At 36.1% G+C, this 21,866-nt stretch overlaps 2 protein-coding genes across 3 annotated transcripts; one reads left to right on the forward strand and one right to left on the reverse strand.

Moving 5' to 3' along the window:
• The first annotated feature begins 278 nt into the window (after window positions 1–278).
• LOC117986945 (uncharacterized) lies at window positions 279–18,293 on the forward strand. Of its 2 annotated transcripts, none has more exons than XM_034973901.2 (14): window positions 279–707; window positions 1,073–1,277; window positions 2,363–2,559; window positions 4,435–4,684; window positions 5,279–5,453; window positions 5,595–5,734; window positions 6,095–6,611; window positions 7,138–7,328; window positions 7,504–7,781; window positions 8,172–10,197; window positions 10,356–10,603; window positions 11,398–11,494; window positions 12,185–12,354; window positions 16,469–18,293. In XM_034973901.2, the coding sequence occupies exons 1-14, from the start codon at window positions 580–582 to the stop codon at window positions 16,641–16,643; spliced, it is 4,797 nt and encodes a 1,598-aa protein (XP_034829792.1). In that variant the 5' UTR covers window positions 279–579; the 3' UTR covers window positions 16,644–18,293. The 2 variants fall into 2 exon arrangements, with proteins under 2 accessions (XP_034829792.1, XP_034829793.1); XM_034973902.2 differs by having other exon boundaries at window positions 7,141–7,328.
• A 544-nt stretch (window positions 18,294–18,837) lies between these two features.
• On the reverse strand, window positions 18,838–20,182 carry wuho (tRNA (guanine-N(7)-)-methyltransferase non-catalytic subunit wuho). Its single transcript, XM_034973907.2, has one exon. It carries the CDS (start codon window positions 19,995–19,997, stop codon window positions 18,882–18,884), a length of 1,116 nt encoding a protein of 371 aa, XP_034829798.1. The 5' UTR covers window positions 19,998–20,182; the 3' UTR covers window positions 18,838–18,881.
• Window positions 20,183–21,866: the final 1,684 nt, after the last annotated feature.

Below are 21,866 nucleotides of genomic sequence, written 5' to 3' on the forward strand. Positions count from 1 at the left end.
AATTTCTCATTCAGTTAAAATATAAGATAAACTAACTCTATTTTCGACATTAACATTTTCAATATATTCCGTAAAATTGAGGAGATTTTATTTGCTGGCAACATTTGTTCTAAAACTACCCTGTCAATGTCATTCAAGTGCCAAAAGAGCTAAAAGAGCCTTTGCCGCACTTTTCTAGAGGTTGCAAGCTTGCCGATTTTAACGATTGTTGAAGCGAAGCATTGAATCTTGTAACGGCCATGTTTCCAAAAATTTGAATTTGTACCATAGACATCGTTCTTCTAAGTATTTTTGTCACTTTGATGGACACTAGTGAATCTTGGATTTGTGCTTCATTTTTATCAGATATGATTTTTTAAAGATTATTACCGGTGAATCCCTAATATTGATGATTCCCTAAAGAACAATATTAATAGTACATTATTTTGTAGTTAAAGTACACTTTATTTGTGTGTCTGATCAATGTGTAAGGGTAAAATCCATCGTGTCTATTTGAGGTTTTAGAATCGCATATTTGTGATCATATATTGTGTTTTCAATTGTAATGATCTGATATTTTGCTTGTGATCAAGTGAAAAGATGGATATTGATGTCAGTAAGGAGAATATTCAGCCTCTGAGAGGCGGTAGAAATCTCATGCAGCTGGGAACTGCACTGCAAGCTCAATCAGATGTTGATGCTCAGAGGCAGCTTCAATTGCAAAAAGAGTTAGTATATTTTAGATTTCAACTAATAAGCTCCTACGCCTAATCTGCACTTGGTCAGAATGGTGGACAATGGTCTAAACGCTTCTGATTCTGAGGAGACCCGTTCTTCCGATTGCGAGAGGAAAGGATGGTTAACATGATGTCTAGTGAATTAAACAGTCTGCCTCACTATATATTGGTTAAAATGACTATTATTTCCTTTATTTGTTTGTTGTTGTCTGTTCAAAAGCTTGTCCAGCCCTTACATAATATTTATTTATCCTTTTAAGGATGTAATAGCCATTACTTTCAATGGTGTAAAATAGAACAAATTATTCCAAGTGGATTCATAAAAATAGGAATTTACACTGATAATATCATTGCAGGGAACATGAAACAGCTATTAGACTATATCAAGGCCCTGATCCCTTAGATCCTTGGTTTAATTACATCCAATGGGTTGAGCAGTCTTTTCCCAAACATGGTCATGAAGGCAACATTGATAAATTAATAAGGGACTGTTTGCAGTTATTTGAAAAAGATGAGAGATATTTTCAAGACCGGAGACTTGTTAAATTGTGGATTAAATATGTAAGTGACAAAGATTTCTTGTTTAGAGTTTTCAATTACAGCTATTCAGACTGGTACACTGATTCTGGTTTCTTTATGTCATATTGGAAAAATATAACCCTAAAAAAGTTTGTGAAAGAAATATGATAATGTTCTTGTTCATATTAGGTACATTAGTATGTTGTATATGTATGTATTTTGTAGTTACTAGGTGTTCTCTAGTCTTAAAGAAGAAGTGCTGTGAATTTTATTGTTTTCTACTTTGATATAGGAATAGTGCTAAATGGCATTAAATAAATAAGAAATTCTGGTATGTTGTACTTACTTTAGACTAGCCTAGCTACTGTGTTCTTTTGATTGACACACAAAGAGCATTACGTAAGGGATATCAATATATTTAGACCTACCATTTTAATTTAGAGACTACAGAAACTGAATTAGCCATAATGTATATCGTTTTCTGCTAAGAGTATTATGGAAGAGATTGCAATACAGTACCTGTCATATTAATTTTGTTTAGAGATTGTGTGTACCTAGAACAGAATTATCCACAGTATCAATGAATGCTTTCACAGAGATGACTGATAATATTGTATTGTTTTGTTATTATTTAAAGAATGGCTAGTAGTTATACAGACTTAAACAGGTTTGCTTATGGTTTGTTTTAACAAAATACTTGGTATATGTGTATTGTTGTACATAAAATTGTTTCTATTATTATAGGTGAAATCTAAATTAGATTTTACTTCTTAAAATGTCAGGTGGTCTAATGACCAAAATGAATCCAAACAATCTCCTTCGTGCCTTCTCCATAAACGTGACACTGGCAAGACAATCTGTGCACACCTAAAAGCCAATAATTGGGAATTGAATTGAATTGAATAATAATTAATCCAATCTGTAATTAGCAATGTAATTATTAATTGTCAAGCATGGTTTTTTCAACAATTAACTACACAGCTATAAACAGATTATTATAGATAGATTGATATTATTGATTGTGACCGTTAGTATTTTACTTAATTGAGTAGAAGAGCTATAACAATTTATTGGAATATAAATGATTGGCAAAAAAGATAGATTGCTATCCTTTTTAAACATTTTAGGTTGACTGTCTTTCAAATCCACTTGAAATATATCAAAGGTTATACAATACTGGGGTTGGTGTAGAATGCTCAGAGTTTTACCGAGCTTGGGCATGCTACTGTGAGGAGTCAGGAGACTATAAGAAAGCAAACCAAGTGTATATGTTGGGACTTCAGGCAAAGGCACAACCATTAGACGAGCTCGAACAAGCCCATATGTAAGTGATCTTGTAAACTCTTTAGCAATCATAACTTTAGCTAACTTAAAGTTGCCATACAGAATTCTAATTAAGAAATAGAAATGGTGGCTGCTGTCTTTAAATGTGGGGCAATGTTTTTCCTATTTTAAGAACCCATACAAATTTTTATGCGCTAAATTTCAAGTTGAACGGATAGGCCTTGGGATAAAAAGTAAGCCTATGTCCATCCTCGGTGTGTAAGCTAACTCTGTATTAAATTTCTTCAAAATCGGTTAAACTGTTGGGCCTTGAAAAGCTAGAAGACAGACTGACAGACACACTTTCGCATTTATCTACACTAATATTATAAAGAGGAAAACTTTGTTTGTTTGTTTGTTTGTTTGTTTGTTTGTTTGTTTGTTTGTTTGTTTGGTTGTACTGAATAGGCTCAAAAACTACTGGACCGATTTCAAAAATTCTTTCACCATTCGAAAGCTACATTATCCACGAGTAACATAGGCTATATTTTATTTTGGAAAAAAATAGGGTTCCGTAAGATATTTGGGTTTTTCGGACACAAGGTGTAAAAAATCAACCAGAAAAGTTACTTATTTTGCGTACGCTGCCTAAACTATAAAAGATAGAACCATAAAATGTTCTAATTAATTGTAGATCTTATAAATATCTACAAAAAAGTCCGCGACACACTATACCCATCTATGTCGAGTGAGGCACAGCAACCATTTTTTATTTAAAAATCTTGAATTTTTTTTGGACTACATTTAAACGCGTTTATTTTACTCATGCTATTAATCCTTATCAAAATAAATGATTTCATCACTAAGAACAGTTTATGGAGATAATATTTGGTCTTTGAATGATTAAAATTGGACGTTTGGTTTTGAAGTTATGGCGAAATTAAAATATTACGATTTCTGCTGCACGGCCCGTTGTATTATCTACACTAATATTATAAAGAGGAAAACTTTGTTTGTTTGTTTGTTTGTTTGTTTGTTTGTTTGTTTGTTTGTTTGTACTGAATAGGCTCAAAAACTACTGGACCGATTTTAAAAATTCTTTCACCAGTAGAAAGCTACATTATTCCTGAGTGACATAGGCTATACGGGATCTTTAAAAACCTAAATCTACGCGGGCGAAGCCGCGGGGATCAGCTAGTACTTAATATTAGTATGGATAATATACTTACAACTTAATTTAAATAAATGCAAGTAATCTGTGTTTTACCAATAATGTACACTGTGATTTTACGCTAACTATCAGTGCTGTGACAAGCAAACACTCCTTTGCCACTTCTATACCTATTCTTACTAAGGATATTGCTAACTAATCAAAACATTTAACAAAAGTTGAAATAGTGAAATGTGACATCATAAACATTTGACATACTCTTTTACTTTAATCCATATCTTAAAATGGTTATTAAATTTAAAAGTAAAACTAACAGAGGATGTGGATTTTACGTATTTTGGAACGAATTTTATTTAATAACTAGGTTATGCTCGCGACTTCGTCCGCGTGGACTACACAAGTTGCAAAACCCTATTTCACCCCCTTAGGGGTTGAAATTTCAAAAATCCTTTCTTAGCAGATGCCTACGTCATAATAGCTATCTGCATTCCAAAGTTCATCCTGATCCGTCCAGTAGTTTGAGCTGTGCGTTGATAGATCAGTCAGTCAGTCAGTCACCCATTTCTTTTATATATTTAGATCACTAAGAATATGTAATTTATTTTTGACATCAGCAACTTCCACATTCTGAGTTGCTATAGTTCAACAAATTTCATTGCATCCTGTTAATTTTATTTGTTTCAATATTCTATTTCAAATTAAGGTCTTTAATTATAAAATTGCTTTTCCAGCTTAAACAATTTGTGAATATAAATGACTTTTCAGGAACTTCCAACTGTTTTTTGCTCAAAGAATGCTACATGATGATTCACCTACTAAAAGGAAGGCGGCTTCAGCTTTGGCTGAGACTAGATTGGCTTTGACATCCTTAAAATCTTTTAAAAGACGGAATATAGCCAATGTACCAGTACAAAGAGTCGGTGAAAGCATAAAAAATGTTGTGCCCGGGGTTGTAAGACAACAAGCTGTTGTCAATAGAGTACCTAATTCTAATATTATGGTCAATATTTATGAGGTGAGTACAGCTAAGCTAACTTAGTGCTACTTTATAATTGCCAGAGAAGAGAGAGAAAATTTATTCTTTACTCTCATCAGTTTATTTTGATTATGCATTTGATTTACATTGCACACTTATGTTATAACTTTTATTATTTAGTTTAATTGATTCATAAGAACTCTAGATATTTTTAGTTAAAACTTTCTGAATAAATAACCATTAGACAATGTCTCTTTTTAAAAGGCATAAGTTATTTAGTTGCCTCTTTGTTCACACAAAGACAACTACCTAACCTAGACCTAAGAAAAGAAAAAATTTAAAAGTTTTGATTTAAAACACTGCTTTTGTGGAGTCAACTACTAAATGGGGGGCACCTGACAAAATCTAAGTACATATTAATATTTTTTTATTACCACTTTTTTACTCTTTCTTTCAATATAATGTATAAAATGTGAGAAAGGGCTCTCCTTTCTCACATTTGATACATGTTTTTTCCTCGTTATTAATTTGGAACCTCCATAAAGAAGCTTTCTTTCTAAGCTCCATATCTATAAATAAAAAAAAAAATTTAATCTCCTCATAAGCCAATCTATTGTTCTTTTTTGTCCATAGGATGCTCCTTCAACTTCAAGAGGAACAGTTCATGTCGCAGAAGATCCGGGGCCAGCATCACTAGTGCAAGCCTGCAGTAATGTTGAGAATCAGAAAGAAGTTGGGATATGGACAAATCCAAAGACCAAGATGATTCATTCTAATATAGTGCCGCATCAGCCGTTACCTTTTACGCGTGAGTTGACTTAGATTTAACATCTCGTGACCCACCTGCTTGTTTGACTTTCCACATATGAGCTTCCTTGTGTAGAAGAAAATGCTGTGATCAAAATAATAACTAAGAACTGATTGTTATAAATTAAATATTATATTTTAGCATATGAGGATGATAATGAAGAATTAAAACTTTCTGGGAACCATTTGCCTTATTGTCTGGACGATTTGACGTTTAACGTGCCGCTATCTGTACCTGACCCAGCTGACCCAACCAAAATACCCTGTTATAATAAAACACAGGTATGTAAATATGTAATGCTTTGTCAACCTCCTATCCCATATAAATACACAACTTGACTGTACAGTCTTTCATAAACATGTATAAATAGCTTATTCACGCATTCACATGGACTACACAAATTTCAAATTCCTGTTTTATCCCAGGCAATTAATTTTCAGAAATCCTTTCTAAGCAGATGTCTACATTATAATTGCTATCTGCATGTTAAATTTCAGTCTGACAGTAGTTTGAGCTGTGCGTTGATAGATACCACTTAAAAACTTCATGTGCTGAGTGCATTGTATAACTTTGATAGTTTGTATTTATAAAAGCTAATTTTTGTCAAGTCAATTATTAATAAAAATTATGTAACATTTTAGGTATATGTTAATGACAAAGAGTATAGTTTAGAAGAGATCAGAGCCAGAAAATATAATGTACAAAAGGAGGTCAAACTAGAAGAGGTTGAAATAAAGGAAACCTATAAGAGTATTAATGAAAACTTTGCGCAATGCAGTGCTTTAGAAACACTCGCTAACTGCGCTCTAGACGCAGAACATGACCATATGGCACAACTAATGCCTATGACGATGCCCACACTACAGAACGTAACTAAAGTAACGAACATGCATTCTCCGGGCGAACCTAAATTATTAGTTAATCTTGACTCGAAAGAAGTTAGCATTAAGAAAAATGACGATAACGAAAGAAGTGTTATTGTCGACAAAGAAAATCAAATGGCACCGCAAGCAAATATCTATGCCGATAACGGCTACGGCAAAAACAATTTGATGGAAGAGTTTAATAGAAGCTTAATGAGTAACCTTCTTGGGGATTCCGTTACTGTGAATACTAAGGAAGCTCGATGGGAGCTGAGAAATATATTTAACGATAATGGTAAATTATAAAATTTTTATTCATACACATTTCAACTTGAAACGAATATTACATCTTCTATCATACAAAGTTCGTTTGGCTATGTACAAGAAAGATTGAATCCTTGTAGCTTTAGTTTTAGTTTTCCGTAATTAATTATTACCATTATATCATTGTCTTACGAATTCCACAAATTGACAATCAAAAAGTATACTGTGGTACCGAATTCGAATAAATAGTTTCAGCTTGACACTTCTTCGTGAGATAGAATCCACACTAATATTATAAATGCGAAAGTGTGTCTGTCTGTCTGTCTGTCTGCTAGCTTTTCACGGCTCAACCGTTCAACCGATTTTGATGAAATTTGGTACCGAGATAGCTTGCATCCCAGGGAAGGACATGGCTACTTTTTATCCCGGAAAATTAAAGAGTTCCCACGGGATTTTCAAAAACCTAAATCCAGGCAGACGAAGTCGCGGGAATCATCTAGTAAACAATATGTAAATACCTGGTAGGTTTTTATTTTATTGTAATACTTTTGTCGCAGCAGAGCCGTCTATGGTGCAGCCAGTAGCGGCTCAACAATTCGAAGTGCCTAAATTCGACATACACGAAGACCGTTCTATGACAATGGCCATCAACGTCAAAAAAAGTTATGAAGTGGACGCCAGAAATTTCCCTGAGGACAAAGAAAATGCAAATAAATTTAATGCTCCTCCCGTCGTAGCCACGCAACAGGTAATTAAAGAACCGGCCAAGTGCGAGTCGGAGTCGCGCATGAATGGTTCCGTACCATTAGCTAGACTAGTCTACACATAAAATAAAATAAAAAATGCTACACTGAGTATCCAGCTATATATTGAACAGTAAATTTTAATTGATGCCCGTTTCTAATTACCGTACTATATTTCAGGTGAACAAGACTGCTTATTACGATGAACCTTCCTGCACACAAGTGTTCAATTTCAACATCAAAGATGCTAGCACCCCAAATATGTCACAGTTCAAAAAACCCACAAGCATCGATCAGTCCAGTAAATATGCGTCCGTGCCGAAGTTTGTGATGGACGAGAGTGTGGCGGAGGCGGCCGAGCTGGGCGGGCGCGACGCGCGTCCGTCCGAGCCGCTCGCCGCCGATGCGCAGGGCGCCGGGCTGTCCGTTATAATGGAAGCCACGCGCGAGTACAATAGGTAAGCTGAGCGACCGGTGGCGACGACCATACTCTATCCGTGGAAAAAACTTAGTATAGCGCTCTCTCAGTTACGTAATCCCATACAAATGATAGAGGCAAAAATCTCAGTGGGCGCTAACCATTTTGACTTACCAACCAATCACAAACGAAAGTATGTTTTCTTATTGAATTTCGAATGTTTTTTGAAAACATGTTTGTGATTGGTTGGTTGGATGTATATGTAACAAATAGTACCCAAATAAAACACGATTACGTGACCATCGCATTGTTGAGCCGAATGGTCATTGCACGAATGTTATGTGGACGTATTTTCTGGACAACGTTTTAGCTTTACCACAATATGTCTTGAACCGAAGCTTTTAAATTGTTAATACTTTCTTGTTTTCAGCAAATCAGGCTCCAGCTCCTCAGGACAATCAACAAGAACAAATTTTACAGGATACACTACCAATTACGACTCAATGTATAATAATCAAAATGACCCAAACCTACAGAACACTGCACCTAAAAGAAATTCAATTTCAACTCAGTCGAGACTGCCTAATGGCCAATTCGCTAGAAATTATCAGTTGAAACGTGATCAAGTAGAAAGCAAAGGGGTGCTTCCGCCGTCCTCGGGGTCTTACCATTCTCACGATCATCAGTATCAGAAGCCTCTTCCGCAGAACTACAGTGGATATTCACCTCAAAGATCTATCCACCCTCATTACCAACAAGGTTACAATTACCAACAACCGTATCATAACAGCCATTTAATGAATCAACCACAAGCTCAAGGTTTCGGGAGCCCAAACCCGAACGCCTATCATAGTCCCCAGCACCCTGGTGTACAAAACACCCATGATATGAATCCATCGGTCCCTGTGGGGTTTCAGAGCCCCACCTACTCGAACCAAATGGTATACCAGCATTCCCCAGTGTCCAGTCCCGCGCATGCTATGATGAGTCCTCAGCCGAGCTACGGCAATCGGCAGGAGTTCCACTACCCCAACGCACCCGATCGACATGCCTACACTAGCCAGCAACAACATCAACCAGCGGCAGTTTATCAGAGCCCTCCACATCAGCCTCAGTACTCCAACTCATTATACTACCAGCAAAGACCGAACCAAGTGGCTGCTCCTAATCAAGCATACGGACAGCCGAATTATAATACCCAAAGTCAATACAATAGCCCAAATATGTATTCCAATACAAACCAGCACTCCGGAAGTACAAATTATAACGTTGTTCAAAGTCCTTATCGACAACCCGCTAAACCTGTAGAAAACACTCAATCGCCATATGGAATGCCTAGTAATCCACCGTTTCAAATTTACCAAAGTCCTCAACCTCCTCAAAATAATTACCGTAATACTATAGTACAAGACGCTAATATGGTACAAAATACGTATTCCGAATCTCAAGTTAAACAAGAAACTTCCGATTCTTCTATGAAAAGTCAAGAGAGGAGTGAAGAAGATAAATATGTTAATAACAGTAATGCCATTCAGTCTAAGAATCAGGCATTAGAAAAAAGTCCTAATAGTTCAGTATTAAGGAACGTGAGGCACGATCAGCCAAATGTTAAGCTTAGTCAGAAGTCGCCAGACATTGGATTTTCGAATCAATTTTTAAACTTCATATCCAACAGAAATGAACCCAAAGACAACGCAAATACACCTAAATTTACTAATAGTCCAAACATATCGCAGAAAATGCATAAAAATTTGTACGTATCGAGTCCTGAACAGGCTCAAGTCCCACCATCATCTGGTCTGTCTGACACCGATAGTAAAGACGGTATGACGGCGCAGACCGCTACACCGATTCAGTCTGCTAAAATATCTCATTCAATCGACAAAAATAAAGACATTTCTAAAAGACTTTTGGACTTTGAACATAGGGTTGACATCCAATCCGAAGACAGTCGGGATTCTGTCGGCAAGGACAGTAGAATCTCTTCGATTTACTCGCGCCAGTCGGACTTCCAGTCCGACGGCTACGGCATGGATGTCGATAGTGAAAACTCAATGGAATGTGCTGCTTTTAAATGCACTCACTCAATTTCTCTAGTAGAAACTAGTGACATACCTAGACCGGCCGATATAGAATTCCCAAAAGTGATTGATCCATTTAATAAGAAGATATTAGCGTCACTATTAGAATATGTTAAGTTTCCTAACAAAACCCATGAAGATGGCTATGTGGAAGTAAGAACTATTCCAAAAATACAGACTGGTACTGTAATGAACGTAGGGCATAACAAATTTTCTATTGAGAAGCAACTCGGCAAAGGAAATTATGGAGCAGTATTCTTATCTTTGGACCTACACAGCAATAAGTCGGTTGCTGTAAAATATCAAAAACCGAGCCGACCGTGGGAGTTCTATATCTGTCAAGAAATAAAAGCTAGAATTAAGGATCCCTTCATGGTGAATATAAATTATTTTTATTTCTATTAACACAGAAATATCCACATTATAAGATTTATTATTATTTATTCTGCTGGTGCAATTTATGTTATTATTTATTGCTTTAGAACTTTACTACAGTGCATGTATAGTTTACATTAACAAGGTATTGTATTCAGCTTCCAGGTTACATGGACATAACAACAGCCTTTCTTGGAGAAAACGCGAGTTTATTTGTATCTGAATATTCAAAATATGGTTCTTTATTGGATGTCGCGAACAAAGTTAAAGTTGCCACTTCAAAATGTATAAACGAGTTTATTGTCATTTTATTGACTTCAGAAATGCTCTCCATAGTTCACTATTTGCATAAAGCGCAGATCATTCACGCTGATATTAAGCCGGACAACTTCCTATTAATGAAGATGTACGTATGATTTTGATTAAAAATGTGTTATGATGTCGCAGGACAATCGGAGAAAATCTTAGGATTTTCGCAAAAGCAGCAGTTAATTTGATAGAAAGTAGATAAATGTCGCAGGGGTAGTGAAGATCCGAAGTAACCGGCGTACCAAGGCGTAGCCCAGAACAAAATTTGACATCTGTTGTACCCCTAGAGTGTACTTGTAAAGGCGAAGCCAGAAGCTCGCCATGGAGGTCCTAAATGAAGCTAGCCGGTGACCTCTGTAGTGAAACGAAGGTCCTGAATGAAAAGACGACAAGCGATGATCGAGAGTCTAGTAGCCCATGTAGAAAACATTCACTAAAAACATTTGATCAAATGATTAAATTACTAGATTTGTTTAGGGAAAGTATCATATTAAGTTATCATTTTAACATCTTCCGTGAATTGATCAAATCTTAATCAAATAACTGTTCTTATCATTTCATCATAATCCATTTCACTATGAAAAACATCATTCAAATGTCAGATTCAAATCATTCGATTTAATGTTTCCGATTATCCTACGACAAATTTAATATACTTATTTATTATAAGGCCAAGTGTTCACTGGCGAGTAACTTTTACAATTTATTGCAGAAGTCAGATTCTTGAACTGTATATACTTCAGCAAGTTAACAACTGCAAATTTTGTACAATAACTAATTAAAAATTGCCAGAAATTCACAAGGCAATGTCATCAATGTAAGAAAACTTGCCAGTGGACATTAAGACTTGTACTACATGTCTCTAAATATTATTTTCTCAATTAATTACAGCCCAACTCAGGAATGGAGAACACCATCCTTACAATTGATTGATTTAGGATGTGCAATAGATATGTCATTATTTCCTCAAGAAACTACTTTCAGAGAAGTATGTATTCAGTATTGCATTTTAATTTTTATCACATCATTATTCAAAGTCCCCTCCACGTCGATTTTCCCGCCAATAGTGCTAAACTAATTTCATTCGAGTATACTTGAATTAAATACTTACTTGAATGAAAGTTTATAACAAAATCCATACTAATATTATAAATGCGAAAGTGTGTCTGTCTGTCTGTCTGTCTGTCTGTCTGCTAGCATTTCACGGCTCAACCATTCAACCGTTTTTGACGAAATTTGGTACAGAGATAGTTTGCAATGACACAGGCTTACTTTTCATCGCGGAAAATTGATGAGTTCCCACAGGATTTTAAAAAACCTAAATCCACGCGTACGAAGTCGCAGGCATCAGCTAGTTATCTATAACGTAAAACTTCCTGTACCTACGCAAACAGACCTCAAACATAAGGTATTTGAGTTTAGCTGATTTTTAAGCGACCCGTATCGTTATGTATTCGATCCGTGTCTATGTTATATTTGTCTGCGATTATCTCAAAGATCAATGAACCGATTTTGATAATAATTTTCCTCGGTCGTTCCGGACATTTCCGGGAAGGGGTTTTTATACCCATACATTGATAACTTTTACAAAAATTCTATAAGAAAATGGTGGGTACATTGCACTTATGGGTACATTACTCTTTTAAATAATAAGATATTATTAACTGTTCTGTTGCAGTTAATTGCTACAGAAGGATTCACTTGTACAGAAATGAGAGAAAACAAGCCTTGGACATACCAAACCGACTTGTACTGTCTTGCTGGTACAATTTATGTTATCTTGATGGGCAACTACATGAAGGTAGCTAACCGTCTTGGACAGTGGAACATAGATAAAAAATTTCCAAGGTGAGTTTTTATTTTATCAACTAGCTGACCCGCCCCGGCTTCGCTCGGGTGGAGTATTTCGGACTGGGAGTGTCATCGTGAAGCCGTTGCTTGATACCTAAAATATCAATTCACTATCAGAAATTCTAAAATCCCCACGATTTAGGACTTTAGTACTTTGCAGCATCAGGATTGAGGAGTTAGGATCCGAAGTTCAATGATGTAGCCTATGCTTGGTACCTAAATTAATTTTGCATCATCCGCAGTTACTGAAACATTATAGTTTAGGAGTGCTGTACCCTACATCATCAGGGTTGAGGAGTTGGGACTTGAAGTCTGAGAATAAAGTCGTTGCTTGGTACCTACAATATGAATTCACTATGAACACTTCCTGAATCTTGATAACTCAGGCGGGCAGTAACCCTGCAGCATCAGGATTAAGGAGTTGAATCCAGAATTTTTTATGTGACCACCACGAAAACTTTTTTGTTGATTTAAAAAAAAAATTTGCAAATCGGTCCAGAATGCGAAAAAATCGATGTAGAAAAAAGAACCACCTCCTCCAATGAATTACAACTCAGTATACATTTTAACTTTCATCCCCTCTCCTACGGGAACCATGCTGAATTTCGGGATAAAAAGTATCCTATATTCTTCCTCATAGTATGACCTCAAATCGTAACAAGTTTCATTGGAATCCATTCAGTAGTTTCAGCGTGATGCGCGGCCGTGATACAGACAGACAGACAGACAGATAGACAGACAGACAGACAAAAAAAAAATACTGTTTTGGGTTCAGTATCGATTATAGTCACGGAACAGAAAGAACAGTGGAAGTGCAATTCACCAAAATTACTATAGGAACCGCTGTCGCCAAACTCATACAAATATACCGATAGTCATATATTGCACGACAAAGAAACAAATCATTTGATTTGTCGTTTAAGTTTAGTCAAAACTAGCCTACGTCACAGATTTGGAAATAAACCCTGACGTTCTAGAAATAAGATTTATTTTGCTTTAGCGGAAGAACGTATTTACGAGCTATAGTCACACTAGATTTAATTGTCCAATTAATTCCGCTACTTGACCATAGATGGCGGTATTCTAAGTAGTAGCAATTATAAACTTAATTACTTTAAACATATGGTTGACATTTGCGTGATCGGTCGATTTTTTTTCCTACTCAGTTAAGGCTGCACCACGTAGCTCAATGAATTACCTATCGATATCGATAGATACTCGTTATTTTGTTCATTCGCAAAAATAAAATTAAAAAAGGTAATTATAAAATTGAATAAAAGTGCTGGTATGTATGCATGCCTTTTACAAGTATGCACAATAAATACTGCAACGTATGAAAATAGATAAATTTTATTTATTGCCCTTGAAATAAAACATATTTGTTAAGAAACTGGCGTTTCGAAAGTCTTATTTTTAATTTTAATAAATGGTGTATGCGAACATTTATGTATATATTTTTCGAATATTGCCTTCATCAAATCGGTAACGTGATTAGACGCAGGAATCTCCGAATCACTTTGTCTTTTTGAAGAACCTGGAGTGACCACATTTATCATTTTGTGGCTGAAACCAAAATTAAATTTTGAGAATAAATCCGTACTAATATTATAAATGCGAAAGTGTGTCTGTCTGTCTGTCTGTCTGCTAGCTTTTCACGGCTCAACCGATCAACCGTTTTTGATGAAATTTGGTACAGAGATAGCTTGCATCCCGGGAAAGGACATAGGCTACTTTTTATCCCGGAAAGTTGAAAAGTTCCCACAGGATTTTTAAAAACCTAAATCCACGCGGACGAAGTCGCGGGCATCATCTAGTACCTATATAAAAATGAATAGGAGAAAAATTAATTAGTGTGTTTATGAATTAAATTTGATATTTAGTCAGTCAATCTTCATACAAAAATATAACTAAGAGGTGTGTTGTTTTGTATTATAATATCAAGTATTTTCAATACTTACTGAAAGTAATAAAATAAAACAAGGTTATTTGATTAAAAGACTTAACGATTTTCATTGATGGAAGCGCAGTAGGTTTCGTATATCTATATCCTTTATTTGATATTATAAAATCGACTTCTAAAGAAATGTTCAGAGCATATCATGCTTGATTTGGTTGGCATCCAATTAACTCTACCCGTTGCTTTGGGAAACCTAAAAATATTTTAAATGAAGGTTAGAGGAACTACTGATGTCTATTTAGTGATCAATGCAACGTCTCACTCGTTAATAAATTATAATTATTGCGTTACTATTTATTTATATCCTTGTATCGATATCAATCGATAAATTCAATATTCTACTTGGCCACATCACTATTTGAGTAGCGAACACGGAGCGAAGTACTTTCGGAATAGAATCAATCCAAAATAAACTTTATCTTAATTGTTTAAGGTTGATTTTAACTAACCATTCTATTAAATATTAGTAAATTGAAATAAATTAATATTTATTAGAAAACAATGAAAATCGTACTTACCGATAATACGAAACACCTCCATTTTTAAGATTTTATCTCCTACTATCATTTTTACACTACAAAACGGCAGTACGGCATTGCTAGGGCAATATGAATTTGTCGCGAGACTACTCTACGCGATGTTAGAACGCGACTGGGATCAGTTAAGCGTAACTACGCTTAATTGTGGCACGCGTGCCACGCCTACTTAGCACTTCCACTGTTTTTTCTGTTCCGTGATTATAGTGCCCTCGAAAAAAATTTTTCAAAATATCTTCAATGTACAGAATTTGACCTGTTACAGTTTTATTATAAGTATATTGATTAAACTAAAAATGCGAAATAAAATATTGTAGGTACATTTATAATTTAATCAATTTATTTATAATTTATATTTATATAATTTAAATTTATAATTTATTTGAATCAAACAAATTGACATTTCCTGGGTTGCCAGTTTTTTCCAAGAAAATAATAATATATAATGCGACAGGTCGAGATGGCATTCGGGTGAAGACGCCCTTTACACTTTACACGTCACCCGCGCCAACCCGGTGCGCGGCGACTGTGCGGGGCGTCCCCTAACTTCATACCCCAATTGCCATCTTCACCTGTCGCGTACTATACTTATACCCTATCCGCGGAAAGAAGTTAGTATAGCACTCTCTTTGTTACGTCATCCCATATAAATGAGAGGCAAAAATCTCAGTGGGCGTTAACCATTTTGAGAAATTAACCAATCACAAATATGATTTCAAAAAACTTGGTGTCTCAATGGTTAACCCCCAGAGATCTTTGCCTCTATATCATTAGTATGGGAACTCGAATTACATAACAGAGATAGCGCTTTTTTAAAATTTATAGACTATATTCTAGCGCTTGGCTGCAATCAGACCTGGTGGCAAGTGATGATTCAGCCTAAGATGGAGCGCTATACTAATTTCTCTCCACGGACAGGGTAGTGTTGCCCCAAAAAGAGACATATGAATCATTGACTCAGATAAGATAAAATAAAAATCATATGAACTGGCTTGTTAGTCTAATGGTTCAAATTGACTGAAACCATAGGCCAAGTGTTAAATTCCCACTTCTGTGTGATGAACATAATGGTTTGACTGAATCTGGTTGCCAAAGTCTCATTATGCCCTGAGGGTGGCCATCCAGGGGGTTTCGGTGGGTAAAAATCCCGCATGTGAAACTTCACCCCAATCCGTCTGTGCGTTGATAGATCCAGTCGCCTTTTCCTATTATATATTAAAGAGCCTCAATGTGGCTAATTCTTTTGTACACAATCTCTAAACTAAACTAAAATGGCACCTCTAAATCTATTGCTATCCCTGTCATAATGTTGCTTGCGGAAAACGATGGCACTAGATTTAGACTTGTTAATTTAGTTTAGTTTAGAGATTGTGTACAAGAGAATCGGCCACAATAGCTCAACCGGTAAAGGAGTGGACTGAATACCGAAAGGTCGACGGTTCAAACCCCGCCCGTTGCACTATTGTCGTACCTACTCCTAGCACAAGCCTGACGCTTAGTTGGAGAGGAAAGGGGAATATTAGTCATTTAATATGGCTAATATTCTTTATTAAGAAAAAAAAAAGATTAATAACCTTAAAATTCGCGTGACTGCAGTCAATTCTAATCTTTTTTACAGGTACATGAAAAATGTCTTGTGGGACAAAATATTTACCACTCTTCTAAACGTGCCTGATTGTAACAACTTACCTGACCTCTTGGAACTAAAATCTGAAGTTGACAGTGTCTTGAATGGAATAGACAGTCTCAGTTCACAGCTCCGTAACTTTGCGAATGTGCTTAAATCTAGGTAAATCAAAGCCCAGCTGTATTTATTGCATTTAGATGTATTGTAACTGTAAAAAAATCGTTTGTATAATAATACTTAAGTTTTATGGATTTTAGTAGCCATTTAACAAGTTTTAAACAGCTCTAAAGGCTCTAAAAGCTCTACAGACGTGCGACGGACGTGTACACAACTCGGCTCCTAAGGGCCGATTCACACCGGAACCGCAGCGGCCGGCAGAGCACTTTCAGTGTGAAAGAATTTTAAACTTTATCTACATAATTAAAAGGTTGAAAAGCGATGCTGGTCTCTTAATTATGTAGATAAAGTTTAAAATTCTTTTTACTGCCTGCGGCAGAATCTGCCGTCCTCGCTGCGTCGCTGCCGGCCGCTGCAATTCCGGTGTGAATCGGCCCTAAGCGTCCTGTTAACGATCTTTATTTGTCTTTACGTGCTTGTCAAATTTTTATTTGATAATATATAGCTTTATTTGACACACTTGTGCAACAATATGTACGTTTGATGGAAATCATGATTGACGGCGTTTTTGATAAACTGATGTTTTGCGGGCATGCGAATAAATCTCTATCGTCGCCATCGATATAAATGACAAGATATGCCCAAGCGAACAAAATGTTTCACGGTTTTGGAATCAAATAAATCAGCGCCACCTCTTAGATACTAATGAACGACCCGATTGAAATCCAGACGTCACTGAGGTTGCATTGGTGCTAAATAAACATTTTAGGACCAATGAGTCGGTGCCATTTTGCTGTTTCAATGGCCCTGTCCTTACGAAGTAATATATAGGTCAATGATCGTCGCAAATCTGTGATCATTACATCCAAAAATGCTTTACAACTGTAGATATTTTTGTTCATTGTAATATCGCACGATAACACCACGACAAAGAATAACGAGACTATGAGCAAGTTTAACATTGGTTTGATGAAAAATATAAATCGTTAACAGGGCGCTTGAGGTATAGTCAGTACAAAATGATTCCTCACGCGCCATTTTAACTCTAGGGGTCAACTGTCATGTCAAAAGTACGGTTCACCTGTAAAATAAGGGCTAAAATCATACTTATGACCTGAAATTTGACACTAAAAGTTAAAAATGGCGCATGAGGAGTTAAATTTTACGCGTTAAGGACTAAGGCGTTTGCGTTGTGCTAGTGCAACTTGCTCCATACTGTTTGCTGTGTTAACAATACAAGTCGTTTATTCATTGAGGGTGAGATCTATAGAGCGCACTCTGACTTAGCTTAGACTTAAGACAGAGTTAAAACGAAACAGAGTTATATCTCTCACGTAAATCTATCTCGTTTTAATTCAATCTTAAGTCTGAGCAAAGTCAAAGTCCGCTCTATAGATCTCAGCCGCAGACTTCAGTGTGACTGACGTTCTGTCACCATTGCGTCGTGCTTCGCGCATTGTCTGTGTAGGCTTTAAAAACCTGTGGAATATCCGATTCAATACTTTAAGGGTTTCTTGTTGTTTTATTAAAAATGTGATATGTAATTTAGCTTTTGGTTAGTAAAACATGGCTTAGATACCTACCATGCTAGCTTAATGTTGAAACAACACTTGGTTTCATTTATTTTTGTACAACTTATAAGACTTGCACTTCATATTTTTATGTTTAAACTGTAATTAAAATAAATAATTACTTGGTTTTTACTGTATTTTATTTACTAAGCCTTAATTTTTTTTTGTGTGAACTAAACAGATAGAAGAAAATAGCTCAAGAGAAAGCCCTAACATTAGGCTCTAGACCCATTACGCACGGTCGACTAGTCGCCCGGCAACTATTACTATCTGTTATGTATGTGGAAGTTGCCGTGTCTATGCGCACGGAGTTGCGGCGACTTCGTGCGCAACGACAGATTAGTCGACCGTGCGTATGGCTCTTAATAACAGTTCACCATTATAGAGGGCTGATTTTCCTATAATGGGGGTTGGACATTCCTACATTGGAAATAGGGTGCTCCAGTAACCCATGTAAGGTTGTGGAAACCACATAGGTATAAGGTAGGTAACCAACTTACACACATTTTAAAGATGGTGTTTCAAGAGTAAAAGCATGCCCAGATGAGCACACCAGGGTAAGCTTGTGCCCCAGTCGGGTTTGAGTCAATTTTGTGGGATAGGTATATATTGCTGATCTAGTATGACAAGTCAGCTTTTTAGATTGATCATATTATTCTGAAAAGAAAGATAAGACAAAGAAAGCAAATTTTTATTTTTAAATTTTTATTACTATCCTACTCGATCGGTTTTTCCAGTCTCTGCTTTTTTCTATCTTGATATTCTTGCACATTATCAAATTTTCTCTTAAATAATAATTTAATTGAGCTATGATCATGTGCACTTAATTGGACTTCCATATTTTCAAAAACCTTTATTGTGTCAGTTGGATTTAGAGAAATATTGTCATTATTAGTTTCAACTTTGTATTCATTTATTACTGAATCTATACCATCATATACAAATAGTGTCAAGTTATAAAATTTGATAGCAGTAGGAAAGTTGTTTACTGGAATATCTTTTACTAGACTGTGGGAAAACTGTCCATTTATGAATGAAACTTGATAAACCAATATTTTCATATAAGAATGTATAGCAACTGCTATAAGACTGGAAACATCATTCAGCTTAGTAATTGTGTAATCTACAATCGGCAAACTATTTATTTCTATCCCTTCTTCATCCATTATCTTACAGAACTCTTCTTTTATTCCATCATTATTTTTTATGTCCATGTATGTGTCAATAGTGTATAAAAGTGATCCATTGATATAGTTCCAGAATTTAACAGTTCCATCACCCGAAGTGCTTGTCAAGTGACTATCTGTATTTTGGACAAGTTCTATATGATTAACAAATTCTTTATGACCCAAACAATAAGTTTGAATATTGTAGGTATTTGGATAACATGACACTCTAATCTTTTCATCTCTGTCCGAGGTTATAATGTATTTACCATCATTGGTTTGCAATACATTCAATAAAAGACTTAAATGTCCGAGAAGTTTAGTTCCACTATCCTCATTTAATTCAAAGTGTAACACATCTCCAGTTTTATCTGCTACAAATATGCTCGAGTTATTTACACCAAACCTTATTTTACTGGCACTTCTAGGCAGTACAAATTTTTTGATATTCTTCAAATGTGGTAGGTCATATATGATTATTATTTTGGACAATAACACTGCTAGAAGTTTTCCATCAAACGATAATACAATATCAGTAATTTTTTCATCTTCCCCTGGTGTACCTGATGTGATTTTTAAAACATGGTGTTTTGAATAATCATAACAATCGACATAGATTCCCTTGGATACGACAATATTGTTTTTACTTACAGCAATAAGCGTCATGGTTACATGAACATGTTTTACATGAATAAGACAATCGTAACAATTAAATATGCATGTTTAATAAACACTTTCCGGCAGTAACTTGCAATAAATTAGAATATAAATCTAATATTAAATTCAGATTTTAAAATAACCTCAAAATCGTGATTAAAATCAAATGACTGTCTATGCAAGTTAATTTTTTTAAACTGGTTTTAAGGCTCTAGGTTCTAGCCTTTTTGAGCCTGATAAGTGACAACGCCCAACTGTGACAAGATGGTGAATAGAAGGAGGAGCACCCCAGTAGCTTGGATGAATACTATCTCCACAAAAAGCACATTACAAAATGAGAAGAAGAAGAAGGACTAAAATACAGAATATATCTATGACGTAGACGGAGTTAAAAATCTAGACAAAGTGACGTTTGCTTTCTCATTCACACTAAAAAGAGAGCACAGATAAAGTGATAAACAGAGACGCATCTAACCTATTTTTTGTCTCTTATCGTGTAACAGATTTTTTTCAAGGATTTCAACTTTAGTTGCAAAAAAAACAATGAGAATTCGTGGCATCATTGTATTTCTCATTAGTTATTTAGTTACTTTTTTTTTTTTTTTTTTTTTTTTTTTTTTAAACTTAAAGCTAGCCTTATCTAATTACTATATAAATCATGACCGCGTGGAATGGTGCCAAGAATACTGGCTGCATTTCCGCGCTGGACAGCCAGGCTGATCCGCTGCGCAAAAAATGAGCCAGCCCTTCTGTCAGCAGTTGAGGCTATTAATCGCGGTGAAATGTCTCGTAAAAATTTTTTAGCACTAAGACTCCATGGCCCCAGGGTCTCCACGGCAAACGGCACAAAAATGTAACTCTCTATAAGAGAGGCATACTTGCGCCGCTTGCCGTTTTCAGCTGTTTCTGCTGCGGCTCCCGGTCTTGATGCTGTCTTCCTGATATGACACGGGGCCAATGTGTCAACGCAAGTTGCGTCCCACATTAGCGCCCGTCCCCGTTCCCAGGGAACCAGCGTCAATCCATCAGGTCTCTTGCCATCATCCCGACTAATCCCTGCCGGCTCAATGAGCGCAGGAATATTTATGGTGGCAAGAGCTCTTTTAATTGTATCGTTAAGAGAGCCATGCCTAAACAGCCTACCGGAGCTCCTTTGGCAAGAGAGTCCGTGGATTCCAAATTTATCAACCTCTTTTCCACACGGACATCTGTGCTGATGGCACAGTGGTGTTCCCAATCTGAGACCTAGAGCCACACGAAAACTTTCGTTATCTAAAAGTGTGCCGAGATTTTTTGATGGCAAGGCATGCAGCCAATACCCAGATTCCTTTTCGGATAATGCTAGAAGCCTGGCACGATCTCTGTCACTTGTAAGATTTTGAACCAAATTCGTATGTGTCAGTTGAACCAATGGCAAATCCCAAAGTTTTTGTGTAGTACGTTCCTTCGGGATGTCGACATTGGGACATCAGCTGACCTTCCAACTCTCTAGGGCCTCTGTGGCATAGGTCAATGATGAATTGGATTTGAGAATTTGAGAGCTAAGCTCTTTTATACTATGCACAGAGGACAGAAAAGCCGGAAGAGCTACACTGGAAATTTTCCTCACGCCGATGCCACCGTACTTGACCGGTAAAGTTGCTTGGTTCCAGGAGTGCTCATCAAAAGTTAAATTTAGAATTTGTTCTAGTGTACTTTTAAGGGTGGCATCCATGTTATCGAGTAGTCCATGAAATTTCCAAATTGGGCTCGCGCGGAGAATGTAAATTAATTTAGGTACAAAAAGGCAATATTTTAGGATCGAAAATGCAATGTGAGAATTTAGAGTGCCCAATTTGTCGGTATCAGCCGAAAATGTTCTGACTTTTTGATCCAAGA

The sequence above is a fragment of the Maniola hyperantus genome, chromosome 12 (assembly GCF_902806685.2).
Source record: "Maniola hyperantus chromosome 12, iAphHyp1.2, whole genome shotgun sequence".
NCBI lineage: Eukaryota > Metazoa > Arthropoda > Insecta > Lepidoptera > Nymphalidae > Maniola > Maniola hyperantus.